General features: G+C 45.0%; 1 protein-coding gene across 1 annotated transcript in view; it reads right to left on the bottom strand.

The window, feature by feature from the left end:
• Window positions 1-620: 620 nt before the first annotated feature.
• The window catches only part of LOC134446199 (uncharacterized), a 30,301-nt gene continuing 16,766 nt past the window's right edge, over window positions 621-14,155 (bottom strand). The window contains exons 5-9 of the mRNA XM_063195511.1: window positions 11,052-11,166; window positions 10,842-10,907; window positions 6,009-6,198; window positions 5,302-5,456; window positions 621-3,854 (exon numbers count right to left, since the gene is read on the bottom strand). Of these exons, the coding sequence (XP_063051581.1) occupies window positions 2,214-3,854; window positions 5,302-5,456; window positions 6,009-6,198; window positions 10,842-10,907; window positions 11,052-11,166 (2,167 nt within the window). The 3' untranslated portion in view covers window positions 621-2,213. The remainder of the gene's footprint in view (window positions 3,855-5,301; window positions 5,457-6,008; window positions 6,199-10,841; window positions 10,908-11,051; window positions 11,167-14,155) is intronic.

Below are 14,155 nucleotides of genomic sequence, written 5' to 3'. Positions count from 1 at the left end.
TAGTAGGCCATATAAACTATTACATTTATTGCAATCATATTTACAAAATTACTGTACGGCAGAAATAGCAATGTTGGGCAAGTTACTCAAAAACAGCAATGCATTACTGATTAAAGTAATCCCTTGCATTGCAATAGGGCCTACTAGGCCTACTGTATTTCAAATGCAAGGCATTACACTACTTTTGCATTATTCAAGTTACTCTTGCCAAAATAACTATAAATATGAATCAGGCAATTTAAAGTGCACATCATGCTCATGAGTCATGACTCCCATCCAGAAGTTGTTTCGGCAGCATGCAGACTAAAAACTACAGCAGGTTCAGGAATAGCCTCTTTCTGACCCACCACAATGAACATCATTAAACTCCAGGTTACAGTAAATGTATTGTAACTTACGTTACTAGCATTGTTCGTATATAGGCCATTACAATATATTTTCCCCTGTAATGCCTTATATGGCTGTGTTACAGCGAAAACTAATGCATTACGGAGTAATTCATTACTTTTTGTGTAAGTGAGACTGCAGTTGTGACAGCACAACTTATACATATCCTCACAAGGGTGTGGTGCATTCTGAAGTGAATGTGTAAAGAAGAAACGAGAGAAAATGAATGAAAATAATTGTCAACTCTTCATTATTTTATTTTCACAAAAAGGCATCAGCTCAAGTTGAGCTGACACTCTACCCAAAGCAGGAGAACAGGGGGGTTTGTTTAGGATTAAGGTCAATATGGACAAACTATGAAGTGTTTTTCTTTTTTTTTCTTCCCAAAACAAGAGTCTGTGTCATACAGCAAACTCCCTTGAAGCACAGTACTCCTGTCACCGCCCCTACACACCTGAAGATAAAGCTACAGAACCTGGAGAAAGTAACAGTTTAGGGTCGTGTCTACAAAGCCCATGTAACATTAGTGAGCATGGCCTTAGCCTACATTTCTTTTGCATAGTTTTTGTCAACAACAAAAAAGCAGTAAAAGTCTATGTACACAAATAGTGTCAAAAAACAGTTTCATGTTGTGCCAAAAATGTTATCCCATAGAAAAAAAGAGATTGCACACAAAAAAGCATGCGAGCAAGTTAGAGGCAAGTTAAGGTATTGCTATAAATAAAAAGACAAAAGGGGGTGGGGGGTAAAGTTTGTGACTGAGAAACAGGCCTTCTTAAGACCACCACAAGTCTTTAGTATCTTACAAATGTTCTTGCTCCACTGCTTACGTGGTACAAAATGTCCACTGGCACGAAGAGGGAAATAAGCTGCGTAACAGGCGCCCTCTAGTGTCAAAAGTGTGCACATTCACTCTCAAAACGTGTCCAAACATAATGTTGGTTTGTTAGAAAAATAGTTTTTAAGACATCAGACAAACGTTGGTCGAAGAAAAAAGTACTGCTCAGATTCTCTGTCCAGCTAATATATTATAACCCTTTTAAAAGTTACTCTTTGCAGCATTGTCTATCAACACACCGGCCCAGAGGCCATGTTGGACTTACCACCCACACGCACAATCATCTCTAATTGTAAGTAAACTTTCACTTTCTGTAACAGACAGACACCAGTTAGTGGGTATCTGACAGGAAGTCAGTCCAGTCTGGTCGCCATGGAGAGGAACTTCTCTGTAGAACTCCAGGGAACGGTAGCTAAGGAAGCGACAACAACGTGTGTAACTTGCAGTTGACCTCAGTGAGACACTTCGTCCTTGACCTTAGTGGGCAAAGTCACCGCACAACCTTCTGTGGTGTCCATGGCAACATGACTACGCTGTCACTAATGGCCCACACAATCAGGAAGAGGAAGACTCAGTAGAGGAAAAGGAAGCGCAAAAGATGGGGTTAACCCAAGAGACGGGTTATTACAACCCTCAAACCCACAGGTCCTAACAGCTACCACATTTGCTGCCCAAACGTCTAAGTGCACTGCATGTCTTGTGTTTGTAAGAAAGAGAAATACAAAGAAAGAGAAGATAGAAAGTTGTTCACTGAGTGAAAAATGTATAAAAGAGGGAGGGACAGGGATGGAACGAGAGACAATAAAAGAGAAGGACAGAGGGAGAGCGAGAGAGAAAAGAGAGAAAGAGGTGTTAGCATGTGTAAGTATCTGTCCTGCATCTTTAAGTGTACTGTATGTGTGAAGACCGTGTATGTGGTGCTGGTGCGTGTGTGTGTGAGGTTCTATGTGTCTTGTGTCTGTCTTGTTTTGTCTGCTATTCAGACTGGCTACAAGTACGTGTCCTCTGACTCCACGCTCTCACTGGACGCGTGGAGCGAGGTCTCCGCCTGGCTCTCGGGCTGGGGCTGGGGCTCTGGGTCGATATCTGAAGCCGCTGGAGGGGGAGGAAGATCAGAAGGAGGAAGAGGAGTGGAGGAGGAGGAGGAGGAGGAGGAAAAGGCAATGGGTGGAGGAAGAACAGGAGTAGGAGAGGGAGAGGAGAGAGAGGAGGGAGGAGGAGGACAGTCCACTGGGCTCTCCACCACTGGCGGCAGGGGCTCCGGGAGCGGCTCCGGGATCGAGATCGGGAGCGGGGCTGGGAGCGGTGCCGGGGTCACCTCCGGCGGCACGGGAACGGGGCAGTCTGTGAGGTCAGGGGCCGCCACTGGAGCCTCTGGTGCCTCTGGAGCGGGCAAGTCTGATGGGGGGCGAGGTGGAGCGAGGAGGCGGAGGAGCTCAGCAGCAGTGAGGGGCTCCACCGCCGCCACGTCTCCTCCTCCGCTCGAGGAGGGGGGAGCGGGGTCAGAGGTTAACTGTGGCGGGGGGATGTCGGCAGACGCGGGGGGAGGAGGAGGAGGAAGAGGAGAGGGAGAAGAAGGAGCAGGAGGCCCGGGGGCGGGAGGATCCGGCTCGGGCTGGCTTATTGGTTCCTGCTGGGGGAGGCACTCTGTAATTGGCTGCTCTGGGGGAGTAAGGGGAGGAGGAGGAGGCTCGGTGCTGGGAGGTGGGGGCGTTGGCTGTGGCGGGGTTTGGGGCTCTGGCTGTTCGGGGGGGCTCTCTGTCGTTTGCTGCTGCTGAGGAGGAGGGGGCTGGTAGAACATGGGCGGGTGCTGCCGCTGAGGCTGGCTGGTGATTGGCTGCGAGGCAGGGGGCGTCTGATTTGCGATTGGCTGTTGCGGCACAGAGGGCTGGCCATTGGCCTGCTGCTGCTGCTGCTGGTGCTGCTGTGGAGGAGAAGAATGTGGGGTGGAATGCTGGCTGTTGATTCGCTCGGGCAAGGGCGAGGGCTGCGTGCTGATTGGCTGCTGCGGAGGGGGCAGGTAGAACATTGGCGGGTGAGCCGCAGAGTGATGAGACTGATTAGGCTGCGCCGAAGAGGAGGAGGAGGAAGGAGAGGGGGAGGAGGAACGCGAGCGTATGGCGGTAGGGGTGGTAGTCGGAGAGGGGGTGGGTGTGGGGGTGTTGCTGGCAGTCAGGAGGCCCAGGCTAGGGGTGGCGTTCCCAGCCTGCGAGCCATCGGTTGACCCCTCCGTGTCTGGAGAAGGGACCGTGGCACTAGTCGCGGTGGCGGTGGTGGTGGTGGTAGTGGTGGTGGCTGATGCAGCCCTGGGGTCGGAGGGCAGGGCGTAGGGGTTGGTGGGCACGTCGGGGATGGGCTTGGGGGTCTTGCCCCGCAGGGTGCCCCGCTTCTTGCGGTTGAGGGGCGGCGTGCCGTTGGGGCCCGGCGCGTCCAGGGGCGACTGCACGATGATGGTGGGGTTCTGGTAGAGGTCCTGGCGGCTGTGCGGCTCGGCGGCCATGACGGCCAGGGCGCCGTGGATCCGGGGAGGGGACTTGTAGCTCAGCTCGCCGTGACGCTTGCGCCAGCGCTTGACCTGCGCGTGGTGCTCGCGCTCCACGTCGCGCACCGACACCGGCAGCTCCAATACCTGAGAGAGAGAGAGAGAGAGAGAGAGAGAGAGAGAGAGAGAGAGAGAGAGAGAGAGAGAGAGAGAGAGAGAGGTGGACAGGGAGAGAGAGAGAGAGAGAGAGAGAGAGAGAGAGAGAGAGAGAGAGAGAAAGCAAGGTGGACAGAAAGAGAGGGAGAGGGAGAGAGAGAGAGCGAAAGAAAGGGAGGCGAAAGAGAGAGAGGCAGAGGGAGGCAGATAGAGAGAATAAGACAGAGAGAGAGAGAGCAAGAGAGAGAGGGAGAGGCAGAGAGGGAGAGATAGGTGGAGAGAGGTAGAGACAGGGGGGAGGCAGAGAGAGCGACGTAGAGACAGAGAGAGAAAGACAGAGAGGAGATGGAGAGAGAGAGAGAGAGAGAGAGAGAGAGAGAGAGAGAGAGAGAGAGGGATGTAAGAGAAAAGGAAAGAGAAACAGAGAAAAACAGGGATAAGAAATAGGCAGGGAAATGGAGACAGGGTGAGGGGGTGGAGTTGGAGAATGAGGAGAGCAAAGAAGGCAGATGTGAGAAAGGCAAACTAACAGACAACAGAGTAATATACATCCAGAGTGTATAGTAAAGTTACAGTAAGGAAGTTTGATCAGCCTAGTAGTTTCAAACATTTGAATCCAAATGTCTTCTCAAGGTGTAAAACCGGCTTGACTTTTTAAACAAAGTCTTCAAAAAAAAGTTTTTTTCCTTTTTTGTGCACATGTTGTGTTGGTGCCCCCTAGTGGATCAATAAATAGAGCATGTTTGTTACCCCACAAAGATGAACACATACATTACAAGGAAACAATAAGGAGTGACGCAATCTTTTGGCATTAGCGTTGTTTTGCAGCACAGTGTAATTGCACAGTAAGCGATACTGGAACATTCTGTGGGAAGCATGAATTTGCAGAAACGGTACCATGAATCACAAGTAGCAACTTGCTATTTTTAGTTGCTATATTGCACCTGTCATTATATGGGTGTATAGGCTTCAATGTGCATGCATGTATGGATAATATCATACATATTATGATGAGTTTAAGAGGCTCCAGGTAGGATTAAAGTTTAAATAATCACGGTCCCGAGTCAGCCGATGCTTATCCGAGTCATTAGTAAGTGAATGATGGCTCTCGTGACCACTTCCACGGTCCGCTGTCAGAAAACCCCACACGCAACTTTTAGCAGCGTGGTCCAAAGGAGTGTCGCGAGAAACACTTTTCATTTGAAAACATTGCTTTATATACCGTATTCAGATATGTATCAACTGCTGACATTCCGTGATGAAAATTTTCTACAGTGTAGATTTTGAGACAGGCATGCCACGGCCACACCGCAAATGAAGTCATCCTACCTTGTGTCCCTTTAATGCATGTGTGGTTACACTGTGTGTTCAGGGAAACGTACTGTGTGTGTGTGTGTGTGTGTGTGTGTGTGTGTGTGTGTGTGTGTGTGTGTTGTACCTGGTGTACGAGGAATGCTTCCTGCAGGTATCGTGGGTCGATGGTCTTGAGCAGCTCCATGGTCTCGTATTGGCCCTGACACGCCTTCAGCTTCTCCTTACTACCCAGCATGCACCGCAGTATCACCAGACCCACGCGGAAGATGATCTTCACTCCTGGAGGGAGAGAGAAGGAGGAAAGGAGACAGAGTCTTAAGTGTATGAGTGTATAGATACAACATAATACAATACAATACAACACAACACAACATGTATTTAAAGGCGCAGTATCACAACAATGAAGTTGTCTCAAAGCGCTTACATACACATTCCCACACCAGCTGTGGAGGCTGCCTTACGGCGCCAACTGTCCAGGGTTCATATGAGAAAGTGCACACACGCGCACACAGACAAAGGCATAGTGAACTAAAGTAGGTGTGGAGGAGTGGAGTGCATCTGTAGTTCTCAAACAAAGCTGTAGGATATATCCTTTTGCTCCAAGTCTCAGAGTACATGCGAGTGAATGCATGCATGTGAATATGTCTCTAATGTCACAAAGGAACCGATAAGCAGCACTGTGGTAAGGGCACCATGGGTGTATGCCTGTGTTTCTATGAGTTTCGAATGACTGCTGAAAGCACCACCTGGCGGTCAGGAGAAACAAAATAGAAACACATTAAAACTGTCCATATTGAGGTGTGTGTGTGTGTGTGCGCGTGTGTGTCTTACCATCGCACAGGAACATGTCCCATACGCGCAGCACGGAGGCCCAGGGCAGCGTGCGTGAGAAGGCACACATGAACCACTCGGTCATGTAGAGGATGGGCTCGATCTTGTGCTTGTCCAGGTGCCGATACGCCACTGTGCTCACGCGCTTCAGCAGCGCGTACAGGATCTCACCGTCCAGTTGGATCGCCTCCTGTGGAGGAACACACACATACACAGATTGAAATTTTCAGAAAACACCATACACTGGATACTGTTATTTTTTTCTCTTTATTTTTTGGAGCGAACAGTGTGCAGTGTTTTCTGAACTTCTCACGTTGACCAAGTTTTACAGCCTTGCACCTGAACCTGAAGGCGTGTGCACAAGGACTGTACATATACATGTAAGGCAAGGCAAGTTTATTTATATAGCGCATTTCATACACAGGTGCAACTCAATGTGCTTCACAAAGTTAACAAATGTAAATGAAAGGAAACAGGGAAGAAAGAAGGAAATGAATTAGAGTAAAAAACATTTAAAACATTAAGATAAAACATAAGGTAAAAATAATAATAAAATAAAAAAATAAAAACAATAAGTTAACATAAAAAATAAAAATAGTAATAAAAAAAGAATGATATGTAATTTAAGCTAGGGGAAAGCATCTGAGAACAGCTTTGTCTTGAGTCTAGATTTAAAGCTATCAATAGTGGGTGCATTTTTTTACGTCATCTGGAAGCTGGTTCCAAAGCTTTGCAGCATAGAAACTAAAGGCTGCCTCTCCACACTTTGTTTTGACTTTTGGAATCACCAGCAAATTCTTCTCCATTTACTTTAGTGACCTGGTTGGTGCATACATGTACACACATACACAGATTTAGATGAACAAAGAGTCAGAGATGTATGAAGCAGAAGTAGAAGTACTGTTAAAGGTGCAGTGTGTAGGATCATGGAGGCCAGAGTAGGTATTACAACTATGCTGCTCATTGAAACTCTGCTGCCTATTGTCAAATTTGATCATTTCAGGAATATTTACTGAATAATAAACCAATATTTACTAGTGTGACCACAGCCCTTATAGAACAGCCTTGCCACTCGCTATTAAGCCCCATTGTACCAGTTGTTTGTATTAGTTTGTATTAGTTCTATGGTTCGGAGACCAGAATGAATGGGACCCAATGGAGCTAGAAGGTAAAAATCTTAATTTTTTCACCCAGGTCTCATCAACAAAGCTCAGATTTGAATGTCGTTCTGGAAATTTCAATAAGGGTTTCACTCAACAGTATAATAAAAAAGCACATATGTCCGTTTGATTTGTTACAGGAGGCGTTTTTGTTGCTCACTACTCGCTAGCATTTTGCTAAGGATGTGACGTCATAGACACTTAAAAATCACTTTTTAAGCATATGCGTGGCTCAAAAGATCTAAAACTCAGCCGTGGGTATTTTCTATATAGTCTTTCGAAAGCAACGTCCGAATTACATGAGAAAAAAATCATATACTGAGATAAAGGCACCATGAGGGGTTTTGCTCCATAGGACTCCATTCATTCTGGTCTCCGGGCCACCACGTGGATAAGGGTGGAACTGCCCCTTCAGTTCTAAATCTGCCATAGAACTAATACAAACCTGCCTCGTTTCGGAAACCGGAAATACACTGTGAAATCAACCAGTGGCGTATCTGGTCTCTTACAGAATCTGTGGTACGACCAAAGTTTTGCCGTTAAAATGTCTGTCTGCAAATTCAAAATGGTGGACAACATGGAGAACGTTCACCTGATTATGTATGAAAAGTGTCTTTTTCCCGGTCATAATGAATACTTCTAATTTGATGCTGGTGGTCATGAAAAGGGTCATATTTGTGAATGGGCAGCATGAAATCTGGAAACAAACCACTACAAATATGACACAGTGCACCTCTAAGGAGGTAATTACAACACTCGCAGTATGATATTTATTTGCAACTACACCTATGTAATACCAAACTAGTAGTCTTGTAATTACATCCATAACTACAGTACTTATACTGAATGGAGGGTCGCCTCCTGTAGAGGAACACACACAAAGTTGTTTTCCACATACACTGCTCTCCCTTAGGTTGTTGGTGCGCCTCTGAAGTAGTCAAATAATGTAGGAAACAGCTCACACTTAAGTTTCGTCTCGCTTCTCTTTTCTTTTCGTTTTATTCATCCACTGCAAGTGTAGACAAACTACTTTTTACGCGGGCGCGTAATTACCTCATGTACCTCAACGGTGGAGCAAGTTTCTAGTTGTTAAGACAGAGTTGTCTGTGTTCAACCCCCAGAGGCTCTTGAGGGCATTTTCCCAGGAGTACAGTATTCATATATCCCTTCCTAAGTTTATCTCCACTGTCCTATTCCCAGTTCTAACTTTGTTACACTTTTGTCCTCTGCTGCATTTCTCTGATCTGTAACGTGTTTAAGTCCTCTATAATGAGTAAATTTGGACACATCAGTGTTTTGCAAAGCAGCGTAGTACACCAAAGATGTCCAGTATATGGGCCCATGCAAACAAATCTATTATTGTGTATCAAGATACATTTTTAGTATCCTGCTGCCTGCCACGACTCCTCAAAAGACCAGTCAGAAACTGCATTGCATAAAACCATCGTCTGTGCTGGTAGTGAAGTACTTGTCTTTTGTTTGTAAACACACACATCACACACAGTAAGAAAAACAAACAAGCACTCCTCTCTTCTTCATCTCCACATGGAATGTAGCCTGTAAGCCAACAATGATGTCATCATGCATGACTTCTATCATCAAAATCTGAAAGGAATGTGAAGCATGACACCCGATGACATCACTGAAGACTCAGCTGTGGTTTTATGCAATCTCTCCACTAGATGTCACTGTTGGCTCACTGATCCACAAGACAATCCTACTCCAACTTTTTTTTTAGCTCCTCTCTACATAAATAAAGAATAAAAGCAAAAAAACAACATATGTCCAGATGTCTTTGAAGTCTTGAAACTGAACAGTGCATGGTGAATACCTCACATTTACCAATGGGGTCTGCTGATAGTGTGCTCTCAGTGGTATGACAGCAATGCGAACATGTTCTGTAAAATGTAGCAGAAAGCTCATACAGTCCACTCTTATCTATGTGACCCTCACTTGGTATTCAGTTCAAGGAAGTGTTTCCACAACTGATTACAGAGACATGCACGCATGGAAGGACACACACACATACACACACACTGATCGGGACTCTCAGCACAGATATGTGGGGAATCTGCCTATCTACTTACTCGAAAGAAGCAGGACAGGGCAGTCTTGTGAGCGACTAATAGGACAAAGAAGGAACTCTTGGCTGACTAATGCCATGAAATGAGGTGACACTCACCCAATCGGAAACACACTGGTCCTACCAGACTAGCAATAGCAAGACAGGCTAATTAACTATTGTTAGTTGTAACTTAACATTTTATTTTATTTTATTTTGTTTATCATCATCATCATCAGCAGCAGCAGCTTTATTTCCAGACTCAAGGTCCATTTTCAACAAACAAAACACAGTACAATACATAAAAACAGACAGACACACTTATAAAAGACACTTGTACCAGTGTTTCCACAAGTATGACTGGTATCTCACAGCACTGAGCACAGGAGAATAATAACTTGATTACATGAACCAACCAACCTGCAAATAAATGTATACATTAAACTCCTCAACATTGCATGGAATGCGATGACCAAAACAGTTCACTAGCACTGCTCCACCTGGGCTTCTGAAGCAGAATTTGCAGCCCATCATTATATGCAACTTGAACTACCCTTTATATACTTAGCCCATAGGGAGGGCAGTATACAGAGGGGTGCAGTATGCCTTGAACAGGCTAATTTTAACAATATCAGTGCACCAGTGAAACTTCCTTACCAGCATGTTAGCTTGTGCATATAACATGCGGCGCTGCCTGTAGATATCATCATCATCACACATCTGGTCAGTAATTATATGTCCAAGATACTTAGTTTTACTTACAGGTAAGGCCTGTCCTGCCAAATAAAAAGAAAGAAAAGCAAGGTCCTTGCCCTCCTTACTTTTACATATAAGCACAAAACCTTTCTTGCAATTGTATTTAACATCAAAAGTTAATCCATAATTACAACAAACATGCAGCGTTTCTTGAAGCCCAGTACTGCTGGGTGAGAAGATGGCTAGATCATCAGCATACATGAGATGGTTTAGCAGTGCATTCCCAACCATGCATCCTGTTCCGCAGGCCCTCAGTTGCTCCGACAGGTCATTCATAAAGATATTGAATCTAATGGATCATATGATGAGTAAGGTTGGCATGTGTCTAAGGTTGGGTGCTGATCACTAACTTTGTAATGCTCCAGTTTCCCATCTTGGGATTTTGTTCATGAATTAAAAACAGTGAATCAAACAAAAACAAAAAAAAGCAGCAGTCCTAGCAGGCCAGCAGCACCAATCAACCAAGAATAAGCTGAAGTAGTCCACCTCACCCTATGTGGCACAATGAATGGCTTAGCTGACCGACTAACTTAAGTCTACCAGTTCTACCTGACAAGCAACATGTTTTTTTTAAACTAAGATGACTAGCTGGACATCTCATCTGGATGTCTGGCTGAATGGAGAAGGAGATGGGATTCACCTGATATCCACTTGTTTGACAAATCAGTAAGATATTTATCTGATTGGCTTACTGATGGGGGATGAAAATGGTACCCACTGCAATAATTCTATTATTCAAAAGGATATCTTACGTAAGCTTACTAGACTTGTCGATCCACCAAAAATAAATGTATGCACCTGGCAGAGAAAAGACCATAGGTTGAAAAGGACCACAGAGTAGGTTAAAAGTCTTACCAGTCCTGTGCTGTAGTATCCCGGCAGATATCGCTCGCAAATCTGAACCAGGCACCAGAAGGCATCCTACAGACACACAGACACACACACATGGAGGGAGAGATAAAAAAAAGACATTAACGCAACATTTCACCATGTTACGAGTGGTAATTTAGCTAAGGTATTGGGTGGTAATGCAGTGTGTGTCCTGCAGGGGGCGTGGTGACTGACCTCAGCAGGCATGTGCATCAGCAGCACAGCGGCGATGGGGGCCTGGGCCTGGCAGTAGCCCTCGTCAGGCCGGTATACCGTGTAGGCCTTTAACACACGCTGCAGATCCTGCTGCCTAAAAACACACATCAGTGACACACTTTAGGATTACTACCACTAACAAGCGTTATAAACAGTTTATAAATAACTAACTAATTATCAACAGCACACTTTACAAGTGTTTGTAAATGAGTAAGACATACAACATGTTAACACAATAGACACAGCGCAGTCACATCGGTCCTGATAGTTTGTTCTCCAAAGACAAGAAGGCATGAAACCACTGGCGTTCGACAGGCAAACACATGCAAAACTTATCCAGTAGAGGACGATTCCCACTCCACTACGCAGTTGTAGTTTGGCTGGTTCTCACTCATTCACAAACAATTGCAACTGTTTTTGTTTATTATCAGTCAATTAATTATTAATACAAAAAAAGGTTTTTAGAGGTAGTTATTCTAAAGTGCTACCCACACATCCAGGGCTCTACGCTTAGCTTTTTCAATAGGAGTACCTGTGCCCCTAAGTGAAAACATTTAGGGGCACAGATACAAATTTAGGAGCACAGTCAGTTTTTGTGACGCAGCTTCATTATCAACACACAGATACAGAGAATATACTCTTTCCACACACAAATACACATTCTAGAGGGTAGGCCTACAATTAAAATCACTTCGGGCCACTTTTCCAAATTCCCCCCAGTAAAAGGACTAAACAAAATATTACACATTTATATCTATCACATTAATGTCTATACAGAGCTGGTGTTTCAATTTAGGCCTACACAGCAGGATCTGGCAGGGTGCTGGGATGAAATTGGTCAGGGGGGCAGATTTTTTACAAGAGAGACCAGAGAGGCAATTACACTTCTGTCCTAAAAATACAATGACTCCATATGGGCCTGATATGTAGCCTATGAGGCTATAATCAGCCTACCCATGGGTTACACTTTTTTTTTTAAAAAATGCATTTGGTACCACAGTAACAGCAACTCAATAATCTGAACATTACCCTTTGAAAATATAATTGTTCTAGACTTGCATTTTAGAAATGAAACAAAAAAGAGTGGATGACCAAATACATTTCCTCTAAATAACAATTTGACAATATTGAAGGCTTGCACATCAAAAACGTGCCCTAGGCTACTACACCCCGAGACTGTCCAACTAAATACTGACTTCACATGACGTGACGTGGTGATGATGATGACAGTTGAGCAAGTAAGCGCACAGAGAGAGCTAGAGGTGCTTAACTCGAATCTTTGAGGCGTCCGGGTTGATTGGATCATTCCAAGGAGAGTATCCGGATTAGACGGATCACTCGGATCACACGGATCACTTATTTAAAATAGGCCTAAATAAAAATAAATAATAATAATGTATTTTTTAAAACGTTTCTGCCGTTAAATAGCTATGCCTTTGTTGTTCCATTTATCAATTCATGTTGATAAATCAAAGAGTAAGACAGTTTGATCAACAAAACTCACTTTATGAATGTCACAGTTCCTAAACTCATGCTGCGATCCGACCCACCTCTCCTCACTAAACATGCAACCACAACTCGAACAGCCTTTGGCAGCAGTGAAACGGCATGTTCCTGATTTTGCAATAAATAATGTGTGTGTGTTTGTATTTAAGATTAAGAAGACTAAAAGTCAAATATTTGGGAGCAGAAGTCTAGTTGAGCAGGGATAGTCAGGAGGCGAGCAGCAGATGACCACTCGCTTCCGCTGCCGAGTTGCCTTGCGACTCGCACACTCGTGACAAAAACGAAACTTAACCTTTGATCCGATCCGTAGGGGATTCGCTGCTACCAACAACTCAGTCAGGATTCGTCTCACCGAGTCGCCGAGGGCGCCGCTGCTGAGTGACTCGGACGAGGGGAGTGACAGCAGTGGCTTTAAAGACTGTAGCCCGCTGTAACGCAGTGAGTGATAGAGTCACGTCTTTAGACTATAATTTCCCTAAGAGTAGCCTACAGAGTGAGATGGTAAAGCGTTGACAGAGCACTGTTAACATTTAGAAATGTAGAGCTCAACAGAGTCAGAAGCACACACATAGGGAGAAGGGATCCGCGACTCAATTGGCCACAACAGGCTGGACGGATCAAACAGGCTCGATGAATGACGAGGCGGGAGTTGGTTCAGTTTTACTCATGTTCGTGACTGAACAGCATACTAGGGAGATTAGAGAATGGCTGTTGTAGTCAACTAAAGAGGATATATTCCGGTTTCACAATTTCTCGCGCTGTAACTGCCATTTTGTCGACATATTAATGAAATGCCGTCTGACCCGCCTTTGGCGGATCAATGCACGACAGCCATCCGGTCTGTTCGGATGAGGTCTTTACCCGGCTCTCCAACCGGATCCTCCGGGTTTTGTATCATCTCTAGAGAGAGCCTGCTATGTGTCCTCCCTTGCCAACGTCTCAGGAAGAGTAACATAAACGGTAAAGTACAAGCCACGTAGGCCTACTTACAAGATAAGTGTGAGAAGAAATAGCTTCGGTTTGTACATACAAAGTTAACAGGTTGAGCATTTGTTAGCATTTGTGCTAAGCGGAGAATTAGCAATTCTAGCGCTGAAGTTTCTGTCCAGCTCTTCTCCGTCATTGGAAGCGCTCGATAGGCTACTCCCGACGCTTATCTTATTTCAAAACTCCTCCGACTATTTGTCTGTCTGTCTGTCTGCCTCTGTCTCTCTGTGCGCGGCGCGCACGCTGTCTTTTGCGCGGCGCGCACGCTGTCTTTTGCGCCTTCTCTCGTTCACATGTCCCTGCGTTTCTCTATGGGGTGTAGGCTATTTATTTTAGAAGCAAAATACGATTGAAAGGGTTGAAATATCTACTCGCACAAGTGCGCCCTTTCTATTATTTCGTTCGCACAATAATTTATTTTAGGGGCATATGCGAGCAAAATGCTCGCACTGTAGAGCCCTGACACATCTATGCACAAAACACATTAGCATCAATGTACAGTCTTAATCTTTGTTGCTGTAATTTGCAAACACACATGCGCACACAGTAAACACATTTGCATCAACGTTCAGTCTTCAACACTAAATCTT

The sequence above is a fragment of the Engraulis encrasicolus genome, chromosome 3, assembly GCF_034702125.1.
Source record: "Engraulis encrasicolus isolate BLACKSEA-1 chromosome 3, IST_EnEncr_1.0, whole genome shotgun sequence".
NCBI lineage: Eukaryota > Metazoa > Chordata > Actinopteri > Clupeiformes > Engraulidae > Engraulis > Engraulis encrasicolus.
The sequence above is the reverse complement of the archived record's forward strand: the minus strand, read 5'-3'. Positions and strand labels throughout refer to the sequence as shown.